The sequence below is a fragment of the Caloenas nicobarica genome, chromosome 4 (genome assembly GCF_036013445.1).
Source record: "Caloenas nicobarica isolate bCalNic1 chromosome 4, bCalNic1.hap1, whole genome shotgun sequence".
Taxonomy (NCBI): domain Eukaryota; kingdom Metazoa; phylum Chordata; class Aves; order Columbiformes; family Columbidae; genus Caloenas; species Caloenas nicobarica.
In genome coordinates, this window is record NC_088248.1 from 71413526 (window position 1) to 71434600 (window position 21075).

General features: G+C 39.5%; 1 protein-coding gene across 3 annotated transcripts in view; it reads left to right on the forward strand.

Moving 5' to 3' along the window:
- FAM53A (family with sequence similarity 53 member A) overlaps positions 1 to 20281 on the forward strand; it is a 70386-nt gene extending 50105 nt beyond the window's left edge. For all 3 annotated transcript variants that reach the window (XM_065633948.1, XM_065633950.1, XM_065633949.1), the window contains one exon: positions 19093 to 20281. In XM_065633948.1, coding sequence (XP_065490020.1) covers positions 19093 to 19416 — 324 coding nt within the window. In that variant the 3' untranslated portion in view covers positions 19417 to 20281. The remainder of the gene's footprint in view (positions 1 to 19092) is intronic.
- The last annotated feature ends 794 nt before the right edge of the window (positions 20282 to 21075 follow it).

The following is a 21075-nucleotide window of genomic DNA, read 5'->3' on the forward strand; positions in this document are numbered from 1 at the left end:
TGTTGGAGATCCCACCATAGATTTTAAGGTTGCTTTGCCACGTGAACACATCTGCTGTGTTGTGTGTCAGACTTTCAGGAAAAGACTTTGATCAGGCATCACCTGTCTAGTTTAAATATGCAATTAAATAGTTCAAGTAAATATTTGCATTAACTAGCAAATAGGATGGTACCTTGGAGATTAGGTCTGTTGTGATAATGGAGTGATGGAGAAAAAAATGTGATTTCTGAACAGGAGTTCTTAACTCTGAAGTGCAGTAGACAGTCTGAGATGAATTATAATTCCTAGATTCAAGTCATTAATGGAATAAACAGTAGATATGTCTGTCTTTACTAAACTTAATTTTGCTAGGTCAAAAGATGTATCTTGCTGACAATGTATCGTCAATAACAAATCTGTAATGACTAAACTAGTACTTCACTTTTTTTTTTCAGTTTTACTGTTAAAAGCTTAAGACGTTAAGCATTAGCCCAAGCTTTTTGGAGTCTCAACTGCAGTACCCTTCATGAAACATAAGTTTAGGTAGCTTTCCATTAGTTTAAGTTGCAATACTGGTATGACGCACTTCATCCACCTAATAGTCTTTTTTTAAGAATTTAGAACTTGCAGTAATTAGGGTTTTTTTAACATAACTCATTCGGTGCCCTTCGAAATGACTTTTCCATTAGTCTGGATGTTTGCTGAATAGTACTTCCAGTTTAACTGCCTTCACGTAGCTTCGAGAAAACAGCAAAGGCAGCCTCAGCTCTTAAGGTGGAATTGCTTCTGCTTTTTCCGACTACATACTAAGTGGCCAACACTGGTGTTCTGTGTGCTGATAACTTATTAATGTGGCAAGCTTGTAAACTTCAACCAAATGTCTGAGTATTCCAGTGCTCAAGTTCTATACAGAAACTGATCTAAACTAAAATCCATTTTCAATGATAATTTTGTTAAATGTGACTAAAACACTTTAAAGCTAATCTTCTTGCCAGTTCATTTAAACTTCTTGATTCAAAATTCTTTCTATTGGGTATTATTAAGAAGTATGATGGAGGAGGCAAAAATGCAGAATACTCTAGAAACTGGGGAGGAGAGGATCAATTTGTTTCACTTTTTGTAGCTTCTTGAACAAATTTGTCTGCCTCTGACCTAGGACCATTGCTTCCAGCTGCATGAAAGCTAGCAAACTCATCTGAGCTCAACTTGTGTTTAATCGTGTTGTGCTTAATTAATGCAAGGTATACAGGACAATATGACAAAGGATACTTTTAGACAGAACACCTTTTTCCTATAGCAGGGAAACACCCTCTGGTTTTAATTTGAACACAGCACTAACATTCTTTCACACAAATGATTTTGCAGTATCACCAAAGGAAACTTGGTCTTTAAAGATGTTTTTTTCCCTAAACATACCATCAGTTTGACAACCCATTATTTTAAGTGGACAAGTTGTAGCAAGGCCTCACATATGTACAAATGAGTTGAGGCTTGCCTGTGTAGCACAATTATCAGGTGAGGAAGGGTGTGACTTTTGAAGGACAATGACTGTTGTAGAATAGCTGAATGTAGACACTTTTCTCTTAGGGCCTTTTTCCAGTTCTTCTGCAGGTGCAAACCCTTAGTAATCTCCAGTTTCCTCTAAAAATGGAGAAGGAGCATGTCTTAGTATCTCAGGGGGGTGCAAAAAAAAAAAAGCCTTTTGCTCACATCAGTAGAATGTCTGAAAGTGAGGTATCTTCAGCACAAAGGTGGATCTGTTCGTTTTCATGATGCAACGGGATAAAATGTTGAGTTATATTTTGGAAGCCTGTTGAAAATTGTTAACTTCTGTCAGTATTTGCAGTAACCTGGCGCTCCAGGCACCAATATGTAGTTTGCCTTGATCAGAAATATCAAAGTATTGAAATCTTACTTTTGTATGTAGCTGCCTTTTTGTGTAAAGTATCTTTATCAGTAAAAGGGATTAGCTTTTATTTCCAAAAAGGCATGATGCTGCTTGCGTGGGATTCAGCGCAGTAGGAAAGGTACTAGAGGCACTAAAGAGAGTGCAGAGGAGGTAGCAAAGCTGGTGAGGGGTCTGGAGCACAAGTGTGATGAGGAGCGGCTGAGGGAGCTGGGGCTGTTCAGCCTGGAGAACAGGAGGCTGAGGGGAGACCTGATCGCTGTCTGCAACTGCCTGAAAGGAGGTTGGAGCATGGAGGGGGTTGGTCTCTTCTCTAAAGTAACAAGTGATAGGATGAGAGCAAATGGCCTCAAGTTGTGCTGGAGAGGTTTAGATGGGATATTAGGAAAAAATTCTTCATGGAAAGGGTTGTGAGGCATTGGAACAGGCTGCCCAGGGCAGTGGTGGAGTCACCATCCCTGGAGGGGTTTAAAAGGCTTTTAGACGAGGTTCTTAGGAACGTGATTTAGTGCCACAGTTAAGTCAGGTTATGGTTGGACTCGATGATCCTGAGGGTCTCTTCCGACTGAAATGATTCTATGATTCTATTAAATAAACATGCTGTATGTGTCAGCACAAGGGGAAGGAGGAATGGTTGGATCTTGTGCTTTGGTAAATCCTCGGGCCTGTACTGAGGCCTGGCTCAGTGTCCCCTCTCCTGGACGCTGTAGCACTGGGATCTGCTGTGGGTCGTGGGGGTGAGTTGCTTCTCCTTCCACCTTTCCTTACCCAGGCACGTGTGTGTAGCTGGAAGTTCCAATACCACACTCATCAATATTTATTTCTGGCTTCCAACCTGCTAAAGAAACTGCCTTGTCTCAGCCCAGCCTGAATAGTAAAACCGTAACAGAAGGCACGTAGCCTGTGCGGTTCCTTTTCTCATGCAAGAAGTAAACTAGTTTGCCGCAACTCAAACTCCACATGTGATTGCTTGGGCTACCAAATACAGATTCCATGAACACAGAATTTAATAAAGTACCTTTAAGGCCAGGGTCAAGCAAATTAAGCCCTGCAAAGGTACTGTCGTTCTGGGAAAGGGTTCTGCAGATACCAGGTATTTTTCAGGCTAGGTTGTTGATGCTGTATGAAGCAGGTTTTTTTTCCTTTGTCTCGTTATATTTTAACTATTTCAGCTTTCAGTTCTGTTTTATGTAGATCGGTATGCACTTTGGCGGTCTTCTGGACTGATGCACGTCAACAGTTAAGCAGGAGAACTTTGTGATCTTTGCAGTATTCAAACAGGAATGCTGTGGTCTAAATTGTTTAGAGGGAGTAAAATTTTTCTGAATTTCAACTAATGACAGGCAACTTTACTTCACCTAGTGCTTTAAAACCTGTCCTTTTTAACAAACGTATAGTATAAGGGTGTTTAGATTAAAATAGTAGGTTAACACTACTTCATATTGCTTTATTTTTATGATGTAGAAGTAGTATGAAAGATCATAAGTGTGATCTTATAATGTGTATGACAGGTGCCTTGTGGCTTAACTGTCATGTCCTATTTAGTAGAGTTTCAAGGTTACTCGTAACTGCTGTAGTGAGTGCTTCGAGTGGCAGAAATCAGACGTGCTTGAAGCACAGTCAACATAGAACCTCGCTGGAAATTCTTCATTAGTGTGCAGTCATAAAATTGGTCCAGAGCTGGTGTGATCTAAACCTTTAAAATGTGAATTTAGTGTGTATTGTTTTTCTCCTTCCCTCCTTTCAGCTTTTAATTAGAGTTGACTTTTGCATAGTAGCTTACCTAAGCAGATATTTTTGAGAATGTTAGTCACTGTACTTGTTTTAAGAATACTTACCCAAATCAAAATATAGACTTCAAGGTTTCAGAGTGGTTGTATACTGCTGTAAGTGCTTGATGCATAATGTTCATTGTATTAAGCATTTTTAAAATATTATTCAGATAGGGCAGCCCTTATAACTTGTGTTACTATAGAGCCAGAAATCATTTTAAGTTGAATTTCCAAGACTTGTTAAAATTGCATGTCCCAGAGCAAAAACCTTGCTTTTTTTTAATCTTGTGAAGCTCAGGTAGTTGGCACAGGAGGGTGTGTTTTCAGGGCATGCAAGTGTGCAGCTGGGTTGGTAAATGGCTCTTAAACTTGTTAAATTTAAGTACTTTGTACTTGTGTATTAAGTCACGTGAGTAGGAATGGATTAATGGAATTTAATATGATACAGAAATAACTTGGCAGTGGAGTGTGTTCAACTTCTAGACTCACCTCAAATTTATAACTAAGGAATATATACTCTGTGTTTAAAAATGCTATCTTCTGTTATTCATATTCTAAAATAACTGAACTCTTTCTACCATCCCCTCTCCTAGGGAGAGTACTCACCTCCCAGAGAGTTCGAACAACCATGTGAAGAAATAAGAATTTTCTGTAGTCTCTGTTACTGAGCCCAAGCTACTTTAACTGCAGAAAGCATAGACCCTAAGTAGTTAAGTAGCAATTAATGATCTTAAGTGGCTTGAGTGTACTGGAAAGACCTGAATTGATCCCCATCTTTTAAGGAGCTATTAAATTCTTCATTAAGATCCAAACTATTTAGTTGCTGCCTTTAAAATAAACGAACCCCTCAAACCAACAGGGTACCTGGGTGACGAGTCTGTTTTTGTGACGTCTTGCAGTGGTGCAGTCTGATTCAAAAACCATTTGGTCAAACTTTAGTGTATATTTGGATCTACTAAGAGTGTTGTACTCTTGACTGTTTAAGGTGAGGTAGGAGGAATCCTTATAATATGTGAAGTATGCATCTACTTCTTAACAACTAAAGGCTTTTGAATCCAACCTTTAGTTTGAGTAATGTAATAGAAACTTGTTCAAATTGCCTCCAAATACTTGTAGTGGACATAAACCAGGACATTCTTGTGAAAATAAAGCAAATGTAGAAAGTGGTGAATGATTGGAAGTGGCCAAGGAAGTTTGTATGTGTGTCATCTTCCTAGCAGAAGCATTTTATCAAGGGCAATATCACTCCAAATTAGGAAGAGTTAACACTGAACAAGTTAATGTAAGTGACCTTGCAGGCTAGCATTGATATGTTTGTTCTAACTGCCTTCAGGAGACAGTGATTTGTTTGTGGCTGTTTAAAGAGCACATTTTATTTATATATATATATATATGTATAGGTGGAGAAGAGAGATCACTGTGGATTAGGATGTAAACGGAGTTTGTAGGGACTCTTCTGCCTTACCACAGCTCCCTTCGCTGGCATCCAGCTGTCTCTCAAACGGGTATGGACTTGAGAGCTAATCACAGAAGTCCTTTCTTTGTGATCACTGATTTTTAAGGACAGATAACTGTCATCTTTCCATCGCCATCTGGTGTGTAAGGAAGGTTGGATGGGCAGATCCTAACAAGCTTTATCCTGGCTCTTCTTGCTATCGTCTTCTCCAGTTGCTTTCTGAGGCTCTGTAATTTGTGTGTCCCTATAGTCCCGTCTTAATGCATCACCATACTAAATAAGTATTTGTGGTAGCTAATAAGGTGTAAACACTGTAAAAGGGCTAAGGTAGGTTATACCTTCCAAATGTGTGTAAAAGTGCACTGTTACCTATAGGACTGATGCTAAGCGCACACAAGTGAGCATCCTTACCCACATGGAATTTAGATGTGTTGGTACAGTGCTTATAACAAGCTGAATTTTGAAGATTTCCAGATCCTGCAATTACATTCCTGATTAATCACCAGTATTAATTTGTTCTCGTGTTGTAATGTATGTGCAGGTTATGCAACAGCCTTAGGGGACTGAACTACAAGTTGCAAGCTTAGTTTTTGCTCTTAAACATACTTGGCAATAGCTCTTGATTTTTACTGCGACAGTTACTGCATATGTTGGCTTTTGTCCATGTGCTTTATGCGGCCACTGAAAGTACTGCAGACTTTGATTCTCTCCTGTTGAACTTCTCTCAGTCGAGGCAGACCATCCTTTGAAATGTCCTGTCAAAGCAGCCCAGATTTGGAGCTTTTTTTCCCCTGGAGAGGGACAGACCGCTCGGCACATCGGTGGGCAGCAGCCGCCGAGCTTTGTCTGGGAGATGGAGCGCAGCGGTCGCTGCTGGGGCATGTGGAGATGCTTCTCACTGGGAACGGGCTTCGGCATCCTGGCCCTGATCCTGGGAACAGCCTGACTCGGTATCACCTTCCATCTACCTGCAGGTTCATTGTACTTGCTGTTAGAAGTGCTGTGCCCTGTTTTCTCCATGGGGAAAAAAAGTGATACAGTGGAAGGAAGCTGCTAGTTGGACAGCACTATTGTGTTTTACATCCTTCACACTCTAAAATTATTGTTGCATAATGCCAGTGCCAAATGGATGTTATATTAATCAATAATATTGATTGCTTGCAAGTTTCAAAGTCCTCAGGACTCTTTGAACCCATTATAATGGCTGTATGTTTCTGGTGTGCATTTGTAGAATTTAATTTTGACCTATGTGCTACATGCTGGGATTTATTCTTGGTTTTTTGCTGCATGTTTTCTCCTTCCCAGGAATGCTTGACTTGTGCTGCAAGCCCTAGTAAACCAGCTTGCAACCCTTACTGCTCCTGCCCTTTGTAAAGGGTAAGAACTCCATGAGCTCATATTTTAGGTGCGTTTTCTAAAGTAAAATTTCTTAATCTGACACAATTGTAACAGCAAAGCTTTCAACTATTCGTGCTACTCTTTTGGGTGAAAAGGAAACTTCTGTGAGTCAGGAGGATCAGATGAATATATCACTGCTATCAAGTGCATTTCAGAGCACTCAGTCGGCATGCAAGTACCCAAAGCTTTGCTTCCCTCGGAATTCAGCGAACCACCAGCTGTCCCTCTTGTGCTGCAGAGGCCACCAGTGTTGTGCCCCATATTAAAAGCAGAATAAAAATGTAAGCTCGAAGAGGTGATTTGCGGCTTGGGATAGCTTTTGACTGGGTGGCAGCTGCAGCTTGGAACACCTCACCGCTTAGGGGCAAGGTGCCTGTGGCGGCTGCTTGTGATTCGTGTCTCCCCCTCGAACAGCAGCCTGGCCTGGCAGAATGTACTTGTGGCAAAATATCTATGAGGGTGAAACTCGACAACTGTTGCCCAGAAAAGCACTGCCAGGAGTGTGAACACTTTGCAAACAGCTTAATGCAGTTAACGATCAGTTGTTTCTTCCCAGATAGTAACCTTTTTTGTGCAAAACCCATTGCCCCTTGCATTAAAAAAAAATCTGTGAAGTTTCGTAACTGAAGACAACATATACTGTTGCATCAGCCCAAGTCTGTCCTTAGTCAGCAATTTTGATTTCCAAAACATGAGGAGGATTGCTGCACAATAAATATTCAACATGATCCTTACTTGTACTTTGGTTTAGGCCCTGTGGATTCTTTTAAATGGGCAAAGAAGAGGGAACTGGATAAAAATATGTTCTTGCCTAAGCAAGGGAACAAACTAGAAAAACAGATGGTACTAAAAATAGTTTATTACCAAGGTCTAAATATGGCTCTTCCCCCCCACCCCCTTCTAAATAATGTGACTGTAAATCCTGCTAGATATCAATAAATATTGAATTAACTCCAAACTGCCGAGTGTTACAGAACCTTTTGGGCAGCTTTCCAAGCTTGGTGTTGCCCTTCATTCACAGGATCAACAATTTAATTCCTTAACAGTGGAAACCTGAAGAATTCATCCTCTTTGAATGGAAACATAGATGCAGGGAGCTTGAATGAGTCGCTACAGGCGAAGGCATCCCATTGCAATGGCTGGGGAGCCGTGCTTGATGAGTTCCTGCTAGGTCGCAGCCAGGATGAATCTCCTCCTTTCTTTTCTGCAACGCATGAACAATCAAAGGCTCCTTTTCTATCTATTGTTGCCATGGAGGGCGTCCATTTAAAGTTCAAATTCCAACAGGCTTGGGAAGAAGGGAAAGGAGATAGGAGTAGGCTGGGCTGGGAGATGATAGGCAAGCATCAAAAGTGAGCTGAAGACAAGCCAGCACTTTGTCCTGTGACAGGACAGACCGGGCTGGGGGTACTTGGTTTTGAATAGATGCCTGGAAGTTTGGTTTGGTTGTGTGGTGTGGTTTGTTTTTTTGTTTTTTTTTTTTTTTTTTTGAGTAGTGAATGAAACGCTGCTGAGGTAGCAGGCACAGAGAGCATCTGGCGTTTTGCTTTCTTTGCATCGCCAGAGCGGGTCACAATGTGAAATGAGGCCCGAAATGGCATTTGATGAAGCGAGCCCTTGTGCTGGGTGTTCCCCAGGCTCTGACAGTGAGGGACTATAAGCCTTGAGGATAGCGAAGGAAAGGAAATCTCATTAAGGACAGAAGATTTTTTTTTTTTTTTTTCCCTCTCTTTTGTAAATGATGCTCTGTAACAAATGCCTTGAAAATAGCCAGAGCTTCTCAGGGCTGTTCAGCACAGTGTTGCTTTGTTGTACCTGAAACTATCTTTGTACATTGATGGTACTTTTCTGTAAGCGATGTGCTAATAAGAGGAGGAGGCAGCTTAATATCTGCTACAGATTTGCTTCTCCTTTCTGGCAAGTTCTTCTATGTACAAGTAAGTATTCGTCGTTGAAAGAGCTAATGAGTACCAGACCAACTGCATTTGACATTATGAGAAAAGGGGCCGTCCATTAACTCACAAGCCAGGTTTCAGCCAGCTGTGGATATTTTCTTTTTTAATTATTACTTAGCCTGTCATAAAATTGGATTATGCTACAATTGTTGGTGGTGTTGCTTGGAATACAATACAATATTGAGTTAGGAGCAATGGTTCAGTGTTACCTATAGGATATTTAGAGTTAATGTGCTTAAACTGCACCAAAGGGTTTAGAAAGAGGTGAGAGCACTTTTCTCAGGTTTTACCATCTGGGTTTTGGCAGGTGGCAGGGGATTAGGTTTTCTGCTTACTCTAAATTGCAAAAGATGGTTCAGTCAGAAGAGTAGAATAGTGTTTAATGATCGTTATGGGAACTTTTTTCCAGATCTCTTGTGGAAAAAAATGAAAACCCAGTTAAATTTAAAAAAAATTATTAGAAAATGAGTTATACCTCTTTGAGTTTAATTTAGGTTCATTTTGGGAGAGGAGGTTCTTGTCATTACATGGTAATCAAGTTAATAGATTGGTGCATCTTTTACTTGATTGGAAGAATTCTTTTCATTCTGTAACTAAGCTTTGGTCTTCCATACTCTCAATATTACCTATTGTGAAACTTCCCTTGCTATTTGACAGTCACTTTCAGACTTGATGTGTCATCTTCTCAAAAGAGACCTAAACCAAATTGATCCCTCTGAGGTTTTTCTGTACAGAGAGGTTTATTAAAATCACTTTGGAAAGTCTCAAGTTTAACTGTCACTTTGGCTTTTGTTAGTCTTGCATTGCATAGATCAGTTCCTGCTGCATGTACATGCTGGTACATAGGTGTGATAAAGGCAAAACAGATGTCTCAAGCATGTGGAAATGAACTGATCTGAATTTATGTCAATTAGTGATGTCAATTTGTTCTTCAATTAGGATGCGAAATACTGACTTGTTTACATACCAGTATATGCAAACCAAAGAGAAGTTTGCGTGGCTTCCTTTAAGTTGCTATTAGATGCAACTTTTAATGGAGTACAGTTGTAAGCAGATGTTTTCTGCGTAAGTGATCTGGGAGGTGGTGGTTAGGTGTTAAAGTTAGCTGCAGATAATCAAACAGCTGATCTGTTCATATACTTGAAAGTACTTGCTTCTTTATATACTGAAGATGACACGTCCTTCTGCAATAAAACTTAAGTATTACCAGAAATTGAATTTTAAGTAAATGAGACTTCTGACGAGTTTCCTGATTTCGGTTTTCATTATAGTAGTAACCATGTGGCTAAAACTTAAAAGGTTTTTTATGGTATGCTGGGAACCTGGCAAGTTGTGGTACTATAAACAAATTTCAGTCTTTAAAACAAAATGTGCGTAATACTCAAGTGTCTAGCTTTTTCATGGAAACTCTGAATTTATTACAAAATAGAAGACTGAAGTTGGCCGTACAATGAGAAGTAGAGTTCAGTTTTAGTGTTACCACAAGACTTCAGGATTTTGGATGTTGAGTTAGAGTTGCTTCTCTTCTGACTTGGTACGATGTCCTTCAAAACATGCATTGTTGTTTTTCAGTGCAGCTGAAGGATAAAGGGCCACATATGTGATTTCCTGACCTAACCCTTCTAGAAAAAAACATTGAGCATCAACTGATAAAATGTTGTCAGCTTTTGGTATTTGAATCAGTAAATGAATTCGTCTAAATCACATCCACCAAACAGAAGTTTTAGTACAAGTTGACGCAGTTTTTAAAAATCTGTGGCGACCTTGCCACTTGATGTCGAGAGCCCTTCCTGAGCCACGCAGTTTAAGAAAAATTCAGAATGGTCCAAAATAAGATGCTAAGCTGGTAAAAATGCTCAGCACGCTAGAGATTGAAGGTGAGCAGTGCTAATTCTGTTCTTCCTAAACAAATGTGTTGCATTCAACTTGTCTCTGGAAATAATTAGTGGCGTGAGTCCACCTACAGTTCGAATTAACGCTCCTACAAGAATTTATTGCTAAATTGTGGGTTTTGCATTGAGTTGAGTGAAAGATTTCCTAATAGCGCTTGTACTTTGTCTGCATGTGTATGTACTCATGTGTTCATGCATGCACTGGTATAACAAGATCTTAAGGTTTTGTTTTGGATGAGTATTTCTGTAGTGGAAAATTGGTCCAAAGAAGGGGAAACTGTTCCCAAGCTGAGGTCATGTTTCCCTTTCTCTCCCATCCCCCCTCCCTGGCAGAAGTGAACTTTATGGACCAATTATAGAATCCCTTAAAATACTGGTTATGATGGAGTGCCAGCATAACCCAATAATATAGGTGAGGCTGATGTCTGTCAGGAACTAATGAGGGCAGCCTTAGAATCAGAATTTGGAGTTTACTTCTCTAATTTCTTATAAATTTGACCCATTGTATCAACTCAATTTTTGACGCAAGGATTAAAAAAACCCAAACAAACAAACAAAAAAAAACAAAACAAAAAAAACCCTAGAATTTTAAGAGAAGTTTGTACATGGGTGTACTCTGCAGAAATCAGTGGAGATGTGATTCAGTTGTGAAAGTAATTCTTTGCAGCTCATAGCAAAGCCATGAAGGAATAAGACCTTGGCTAAACTGCTCAGGAATGGAAGTTCTCTATAAAAATAGATGACACATAAATGGCAGGAAATGAAGCCAATATGGTCAAGTTTTGAAGTCATGAGGGTCAAATCCTGTCCTGTGTTACTCTGGTGCATAATCAGTCAACTTAAGCCCTGTTGCTTGAGAACAGAGTTTGGTGTGGTAAAGTGAACTTCAAGATGGGACTGATCATTAGGAGTCTTGTGGAAGCACAACTGTTTCTCTTGTTTGAATGCACCTAGTTAGAAATCTAGAAGCCTAGTAGAACTCCTGGTTTGGGAGTAACTCTGTTATTTTAGAGCTGATTATAGTTTGCAAGTCTGTTAATTCCTCTGTCAGAGGAATAATACGTTAGAAGGCTTTGGCTACCCAGGGTGGCCGCTGGTTTTAAATCCTGATGCTGAACACTGAGAGATGATACTTTAAACAATTGTGTTCTTGTGAAACAGTTTTCTTGTACTGTTCAGGGATATCAACATTTTGAGGAACTACGAAGTTTGTTAGTGTGTGTCTGTGTGAAGGGGGGGCTGTGTGTAGCTCATGTCAGTGATGTGAGCATCCTTCCTTGTTTCCCAGTTTAAAATGCAGAAAACTAGATGCATTTTTCTAGAATCTGTATGAATTAGACATTATTTAAGCCAAGTCTCTATAAAGTCATTTTTTTATATTATTAATGGAGCCGGTGATATGCACTTTATGTTGTTTCTTGTTTCCAGAGGCTGTGTTTCTTGTCTGAGAGGAAAGGTAAAAGTTCTTGAATCATGAAGGATGGAGCAGCTCTGGCAAAACATGAATCACTTCTCTGGAGGAGAGCGCGTACTTACATTGTTTCCGTCTGTGCCCTTCTACTCCAAACCCAGATGTGTTCGTCATCCTTGTATGAACACAAACAGTGCAGCTGTTTGTTCATCACACCATCACTCATGAATGTGCTTGGCTGGTGTGAATTTGCCAGGTTGAAACCTCTTGAGCTTGTGCAGCTCAAGCACAGTAGAAGTCCAGTTCCACATTGTCCAGCTCTTCAGTTTATCCAGAAAGTGGATAAATCCACTGTCCCTGTTGGAGATGTGTTTAGAGTCAAGCAGCCACAATTGCTGCTGTTTCAGTGCCCTTTTGAATCTTTTCTGTGATGCTTCTTTCCCTTTGAGGAAACCTCCGCCTGAAATGCACTGATGCATTAGAACAAACACCGTATCTGGTAGTTGTCTTGTTTGGCTTAATCTTCTTTCTCCCCGGCCAAAGTCTTGTGCTGTGTTGTTCGGCTGAACAAAGCAAGTGTCATTATGTTCCACTTTGACACTATATTGGTTATCAGCCAGTTCAGAACAGTTAAATCTACTGTGTGAGCCTCTTCTGTTTCAGTTAATGGAATAACTCATAGCATCTGTAGGTATTTATGCTTGCTGGAATGGTACTGAGAATAGTTGAAACTCTTTTACTTAATTTCATGCAGGTGAAATTGGTGGGCCTGTGTTTGTAGAATATAATTCCACATTTTCATAATAAAAGGTTGCATGACTTACACTTACTGAAACAGGAACGGTAAAAGGTTGCAGTTCACAAATTCAGTGATTTAGAAAATGTTAGATGCCAATATCTTAATTAAAATTCCATATTGTAAACTCTTTAAAATGCAGTTAATGTCGGCCTGGCTTTTGTGTAAGGGGAGAATCGCCATGTATGTTCAGTCCTTTCATGTTAGTATTGCTGTTGAATCATATTTTTGACTGTGTTATATTAAGTACTGCATTAACTCACTTAGCTTGCAATTTGTCTTTAAAAACAAACAAAAATAGTTAACCCTTGTGATGAATAGTCCTGGATTTGTAGAAACTGCTAAACCCCAGCACCTGAGTGTTCTGTGTGTGTTAGCTCTGTATTAAACTGCCCCTATCCCACCAAAATTTAAGTTAGAAAGGAATGAATGAGGAAGGAAAGGAAGAAAGGAAAGAATGAAACCAGCAGGAGCATTTTGTCTGCTTAAATTGTTTAGAGAAACACTTTTAGACTGACAAACTTCTTAATTTGCAAAGATCACCTAAACAACTGAGGAGAAAATCCACAGGCCCCCCCAGTTGTTTACATGATCTTTGCAAACCACGACAAGGAAAAGGTGTGGAAAGGATATTGAGTTTGAATGTGAAGTTTGATTTTTGTGTGTGGACTGCCCATCATGAATAACTTTTATGTCTGACTTTGGGGCAAGGGGGAGGCAGCTCTTCAGCTTAAACTTAATCCGTGGTAGTTGTGATCCGGGCTGTGTTTGGGACCTGCCCTGCCTGTGAGTTCACACGTGGCTGCCTGGAATTTGGTGTGGTCCCTCCCCAGTCTTTGTGCATTTTGTTTTTCTCATTTCTAGACTTTTAACTATTCCAGTTGTTTCTACCAGTTATCTCAGATGATGCACAGCCTTGTATTCTTGCCTATGTGAGTATAATTAGACAAATTCAACATTTTGCTTAAATATTTCTATTTCATTAAGCCCTAGTATTTTTTCCAACTAATAGCACTAAAAAAAAAAAAGCCAAATTAAATCACAAGTTCTTACAGCTCATAAACAAAACTTGTGAGGATACCGTGGCACAATTTAGAATATAAGCATAAAAATCTAGGCCAATAAATAGATCAACTTTCATGGTAGACTACACCAGAAAACGGCATGCTTAAATCTAGAACAGTCTGGCTGGTGGAAGATGAAAGCCTGTTACTTCATGATGCTGTTTAGCATCGGATGTGAAACGAGCTGATGTCAGTTTACTTCTCTTCCTGGGCACCTACATCTAAAAAATTAAAATAACCTTTGAAGATACAGTAGAAACAAAGTACTGAACAACTTTCGTTTCAAGTCACAACCATATTGCTGCATGTCAGCTTGTATTGATTTTTAACAAGGTCTTTGGCTTTGCAAATAGAACTTACCTTATTTGACTACAAAAGTGCAGCAGTAATTTTATCTGTGATGTAAGGAATGGTTATTCTAGTGTCTAATTACATGGCAAAACAGTAGAGGTTGCTTCCTCTTTCTCATTCATATCCAGTATTCTTTTTTTTTCCTGCTTCTGAGTTGTAGACGATGAAATAAGCACATCAGATTTCCAGGAAAATAAGGGATAACTGCAGAGCCACAAAAAGCAAACAGTATGTTTGGTTTCCAAAGTGAATTTGATCAGAGATTAGATTTTGCCGCTGAAGGTGTCAGGAATTTTCTAGGGATTTGATTCTGTTTCCAGGAAATACATAAATAGAAATGGTTTTGGTAACTACTTGGTTTGTAGCTCAATGCAAGGAAAACAAAACAAAACAAACCCAACAACTTCTCTTTTGGTTTATTTCAAGTGCATAGTTTAAGTATCTGCAATGTTTTTGACCTGAAGTATTTTTTTAGACACATGAATTTAAAAACTTATGTATTTCTACATCTTTGATTTTTCATCTGACTGGGGAGAAACTTTCTCAGTACTTTTAAAGTGCATTATCAAGCCCGAAGCATACAACATTATGAAGAATACTATATTGTTTTCCTCCTGACAGCACTACTTCATACCGATGAAGCAATATTTCTTCTCAACTGTAAGCTTCTTAAAACTAAGGTTATCTGTGAACACCAAAGTGTTCTTGAAATGCTCAGTGCTATTTGAGATAGGACAGTCAGAGTCAAACATCAAGAGCTTTACTCCACAGAAAGGTCAATAGTATGTTACATAAATACAGCATTTTTTGTGCTATTTTCACTTTATGCACAGTAAAAGATGCAAGGATTAGGACTGTGATGGGATATTTTTAATCTATACAACCAGTTGAGATTTCTAACAATTTTCAATAACCACTGTACATGTCACCTACTCAAATTGTGTTGATGTTAATGCAACTAATTAGATGCATGAAGTGAAAATTCAGTTTAGAGGGAGGGATGGGCTCTGTTCCCATCTCTTTGTGGTAGGATGCGATATGGATGTCGCTCAGGTGATGGTGTGTTCAGAAAGCAGTTTTCAACATGATTCAATGAGCTGTTTAGGACCAGTCTCTTGCGACTGTTCTTTTAAGTCGAAGTCCTTCAGTCTCACTCTTAGCCTTATTAAATGCAGCCTATTAAATGTTACGAATTTGTCCCATGGTTGGACTTGATTATTGCCGAGGCTAAACCGCAACCTCTTTGGGGATAGGTTAGTGTTTCAGATAAAAATACATCATGCTCTATGTAGTGTTTCTGATCTAAAACTTAACTGTGGCGTGAGTTACCAACAGTAAAGACATTTGGTTTTGAGCCAGTCTGACTAATCTGTAGGAAATATAAGTCCAGAAAGTGAAATAAGGAGCCGTGAAACCCTCAAAGGGAAATACAGCCCATCTAAGTGGCTTCTTTCCCATCTCCATCAACTGGGTAGGTACAGGGAAGCAACAGGAAAAGCCGTGTGCTGCTCCATGCTTGGGGCTGCTTTTTCAGTGTGTTATGCTTGGATTTGTTGATCCCATCATAAGGACCACTGCATCACCCACACCTTTCATATCCCTGGTAGAGACCTTAACAGTCAAGAAACCCTCTGTGCCGCTGTCTCTTCAAGCAGAATCTCTTGTATTGCGCGGTCACAGACAAAAGTCTTGGCACGGGACAGAAAGGAAGCTAGATAAGTAGTCTTAATTAGTCTGAATTGCTTCTCTTGAGGAAGATGGGCTTCAGGGAGCAGCCCATCTTGTTGTGGTGACCAGTGCTGAGAAGCAGCAGGATGGGCTGAGGGCTTTTGGTGCTTTCAGGCTTCCCCTGCTCTTCACCTTCTACCAGCTGCTGCAGCTCCTGGGAGCAGCTGCGTCTGCCACCCCCTCCAAAAACAACGGGGGGGAACCAGTGGACTCAATGCGTGATGGCGACATGGGGAAGAAGCATGAGAACTGCTGCTCCCATTATACACTAGGTTTTCGTGTACGTAAATGACTTATTTTTTTTTTCCCTTGACTACTGTAGCAAATGCTCTAGTTTTGTTAGTAAGACAAAAACAACCTTTTTATTCCTTTTTATATTTGGAAAGTGATGTATTATGGGTTTCTGAACTGGAGGTTTAGTAAAGAGTACAGACATTAGCTTCCTTTCAAGCTACTCTGGGCCTTTCTTGTTTGCTTTGTGTGGCAAGGGTCTAGAGAGATTTCTTTTATGTCCTTCCCTGCCATTGTTTTCGGAACAAAGTTTTTTTTCCCTTAATATTCAGACGTTTTATCGCCTCACTTCTTTTAAAACTCTGAGTTTCTTTTTTTCCTTTTTTTTTTTTCCCATCACACAAAAGAATACTTTTAGCTGATTGAGTTCTATCCATTGCCAACTGTGGACTCTTTTTGTCTTGTTAGTCCAGTATCCTTTATGAAACAAGGACCATTGAGCAAGTCCTTGCGGGCTCCCCACCGAGCACAATTGTGCATTGAAGGTGTGGTACTGTACCAGCGCAATGTGGAAAGCTGCAGTTCAGAGGGCTTGAATGCATTGCAATTTCTACCTTTTGCTTTGTGAAAGAAGCGGGATTGTGCTGCGAGATAATAAATCCACCTATTTTTAGTTCGGTGCGGTCGTGACAAGTGGGCGAACAAAGAACCAGTTGAATGCACTTGCTGTTGTGTTGAAATGGGCTAAAAGTTCCCATTCAAGTGGTTTCAGCACAGTACAGCTAACAGGCAATTTTCCATTTATGTACACAAACCTTCTAGAAGGACAGCTGTGCGGTTGGATTAATTTCTAGCAGTAAATTGAATAAAAGATATTTTGAAGGGGGACTGGGGAATTCCTTTCTAAAACACTGAAAGCAGAGCTTTCAAAGCTTTCCTTTATTTGATCCCTTTTCTTCCCAGTGCCTACTATAAGATTTAAGGAACTGAAAATATTGTGCCATATATGGAGATACATAACAGGAAATGTGTTGTTTTTCAAAGCAGTGAGATAGGATTAGGATTAAAATATCCTTTAACACTTTCTACTTTAAAAATAGACGGGTTTACTTTTAAGTAAATATGAGAGAAATTCACACCTCTTAGTCATAGAAAGGAGCTCAACTGTTTGTACTTGAGTAAGCTGTGAGTGAGCTATATAGAAATGTTTTGAAAACAGGAATACATTTTTTTTTTTTACCAAAACTGTTTTCATAGTGGAGTGAAATTTGGAAATAGAAAGCATTTTGATCATGCAAGGTTTTGTTGATGGTAGCCACATGCAACATTGGATGTGGGCTTCAACCATGGCTAATGAAGACTTTTAACTCCTCCTGACATGGACAACAGTCTTTTTTTTTTTTTTTTTTTGAAAGTTGATCTTTGGATGCAGGTCTTGGGAGTTGCGTAAATCAGCTCTTAAATGAAGTCTTGTTTATGTCTGACCAAAGAAACTGAATTATTCTTTATAGATCCTTCTAGCCTGAAACTTGTGACTTGTTCACTAGTCATCTAATGGATACTATAGGAGATGAAATTTGAGCAAGAGGAGAGGTACCAAGGATGGTGGACCACCATCCCACACTGGTACTGCTGCTCACTCCTCAACCTGATTGTGCTGTGATTGAACTCCAAAACTCAAAGAGTTTTGCTTTTTACCTTCACCCGAGCTTTTCCTCAAGATTTGATTCATCAAGATTTGATGTAGAGATGTCCAAGCAACTGTATGAACTTGTAGAGTGGTGGTGGGCTTGTCTGCAAGATGTTCCGTATGTAACATTGACCCTGAGGGATCAGGCATATCAATTCACCTCAGTGAGGTTTCCTGACTTTCCTTCATCCAGTTTTATACAGGCAGGGCTGACTAATTCAGATTTCCTCTGAATTTGTGAAGTTTTGTTTAAAAAAAAAAAAATACATAAAGATACTGTTAAGCTGCTCATGAAGCTGCTGACATGCATGGGTGAAGTAGAAAGATTACCCAGGGGTCTGGAAAAAGCATCTGGAATATAGCATACCGGGGATGTTGCAATGTTCCTATTTCATCCGAATGTATCAACAAATAGAAAATACTTAAGAAATGACAAATTGGGGGAAGAAGCCGAAAATGGGTGTGAAAGTTGGTCTTGTTCCCTGCAATCTACTTGTAATAAAACAGTTGCTGCGTATGAGAGACTGGAGTCACTTAACCGGTGAGATACTGAAAGCCAGCACAGCTTTATTCCCCTGGCTCGTACCACCTCGGAGAGTGGCCCTGACTTTTTCACCCCCCTCTCACTGTTTGCTTGTATGAGGCAGAATTTAGAAGTTTCTCACTTGCTAAGATCGAAGTTCTGCTGTCTATATAGTTCTAATTTTTCCCAAATGCTGCTTCTGAATTCTAGTCAAGGATCCCTTAGTTACATGAGGAGCTTAGGCATTTTATTCCTTATCTGCAGGACAAAGGTAGCACTTTTACTGAGGTTTTATTTTCTTTTTCCTTTGTCTAAATAGAGGTAAGTGTCCCTCTGTTTTTAATATACTTCTCATTTAAACAGAATTGCTCAAATTCCTGAGCTCTTGTTCAAATGGTACCCAAATGTAAGACAAACTTAGCTGACTCTGGAGCAAAACACTTCCAGTAGAAGCTTGGTTTTCTTCTGCTTTGAGGTTACCCAGATGTGCTGGCCACCTTGTAGAGTCACTATCTCTGAGGTGATGCCCGAGGGCTCATTGTCTCCACTCTTGGCAATTGGGAGAAATTAATGCCATGTTACCAAATGCTGTGCTATGGGTTTGCCAGAAAGCTGATCTTCCTCATCAAGCTGGGTGTCTGCTGTTCCTCATTTAGTTGACTAAAGCGAGGTTTTGGGCCCTTTCTGCATAAAAAGGGGACTGGTAGTTTTTTCTCACTAACAGGAATCTACATAAGCAAAATATCTGCACAAAACCAGGTTGCGTAGTAAGTAAATGCTGTTCTTCCTTTCTTTTCATGTCCCTCATTGTTTCCAGGATTACTTTAAACATATGTGGCACTCTACTTCTGAGCACACACTCTTAATCCATTCAAGAATTTAAGGAATTTATTCTGCTTCTCCCATGGCTAATATTTTCATGTATTTTTTTTAATTGCAGACTTTAAAAAATTCCAAAAGTCTTTGCTCCCTTGACTATGAAGATGATGATGATGACACGCAAATGAAGACAATTGTGTCATCCCCATGTGACTCAAATGATCTTATGAACATCATCACCCCGGGTTCCAGTCCGATGAAAGAACAGCTGGATGAAGTAAGGCATCACGGGTCATGCCAAGGTAGCTTCAAAACGAGGGATTATAAGAAAGCAGCTGCAGTATGTGAAAGCGATGAGGACACGAGTGATTGTGAGAGCACCGAAGAAGGCATCTTTCCTCTAGACTGTGGGGACTTGGACCTAGAGCAGATTGAAAACAACTAAGACTCCCAAGTTGTGTGCTAGAATCAGAGTTGTTCTAAATTAAAACGATAGAGGATTACCTTTGCCATGCATAATCCATGTCCCTGAATCTCTGTATTGCCTGTCTTGGGCCTGTGTTAGAAGAAACATTTCAGGTGGGGGAAAAACGTGAACCATTGTTACCTGTTTAGTCTATTGATCAATATGTGGATGACAACAAAAAAGTAGGAGGTTAAACGTTATTTTGAACATTAAGGAATAATTTTGATTAAAAATTTTCCTAACAGATATTTTGCATTTTTATGGCTTTTACAGTTCTGGAGAAAAAGCGTCTCTATTTTGAAATGAATTTTCAGAAGGGCATTCTATAAAACTAAATCTGTCTACAGTGATTCTGGTGCGGGTATATGTTGCTTTTGTTAAAGACCTTAATGTGAAAAGTGAATTGCATAATGAAATTGGTAATAAACCTTCAGATAGAACTCTTAAATATCTGGTTGACAACTGGTCCAAAATACTTAACTGCCATCTTTGACAGTGTATGGTTTAAAAAAAACTTCATAACATGTACAAATGTTCTTTTCATACATTCAGGACTTTTTGATCAAAATATGGTAGTGACCTTAAAGGTTAACATTTTCCATAATTTTACTACTTGAATTGTTTTCTAGCCTGAAGCAATGCTAATTTAGGTGGGATAAAACTGCAAGTAGCTGCCCACCTACTTGGTCATTATGTTTTCTGTGGTTCAAAAGAATGTACAACAAGAGCACTTGAACTTTTAGACAGGGACTTTGTAATGATCAATTCCCCAGGAGGTGATCCCTTCAGCAATACTAGAAGGAAAATAGTCCTTGAATTAAATAAAATGACATTTTGCTTTGCACTTGTGTCTGCTTATGAATTTTACTGTCTGTGGCAGATTCTGTTATATGGTACTTACATGCAGAATGGGGTGGAGGAGGAGGGCAGATTTCTGGTCATGGTGACATCAGGCTAGTCTGGAGAATAACTCATGCTGGATCCCAAAAGTGTGTCTCAGTGATTACATACACTGAAATAGTCTCAAGTGTAACACTGCATTCATTGCAGACTACTGCAACACATTCTTATTTTGTTAGTTCAGCTACAACAAGGATTTTCCTGAACAAAGGGGAAATTAAATGGTTTTAAATTGGATAGAAATGGGGAAGCCTAGATTATGCGTCATGTTAGTCTGCTTAAGTGAGCCAACTCCTACTGCAATTTGTGCCATAAAACCAAAGTACAGCGACATATTTTAAGTCAGCTAATGGAATGCGATTACAATAAGAAATAAGTATCTTGAGGCATATGACAAAGGCTGTGGCAAGATATGAAACAGGCTCCAGTCTCGTGATTAGGGTCAGCCTTAGATCACAAAGAGAACTGGCCTTTAATTACTGAACCAGTTTACATGACTCAGTATCTCTGCAAAATTTGAAAAGTTTGTGTAGCCATTAAGAAACTCAAAACTTTTTTTCTTGCATTTATGACTCCTACTGCATATACAACTACAAGTGGCAATGATCTGTGATATTGATATTGGTATATATATATGCATAGTAAGGTGCAAGAACACTGCAAAGACTTGCTGGGTTCTTGATATGTTAATATGTATTGTGTGGGAGAAAGTGAAGCTGCTCACTGTTGACAAAAATC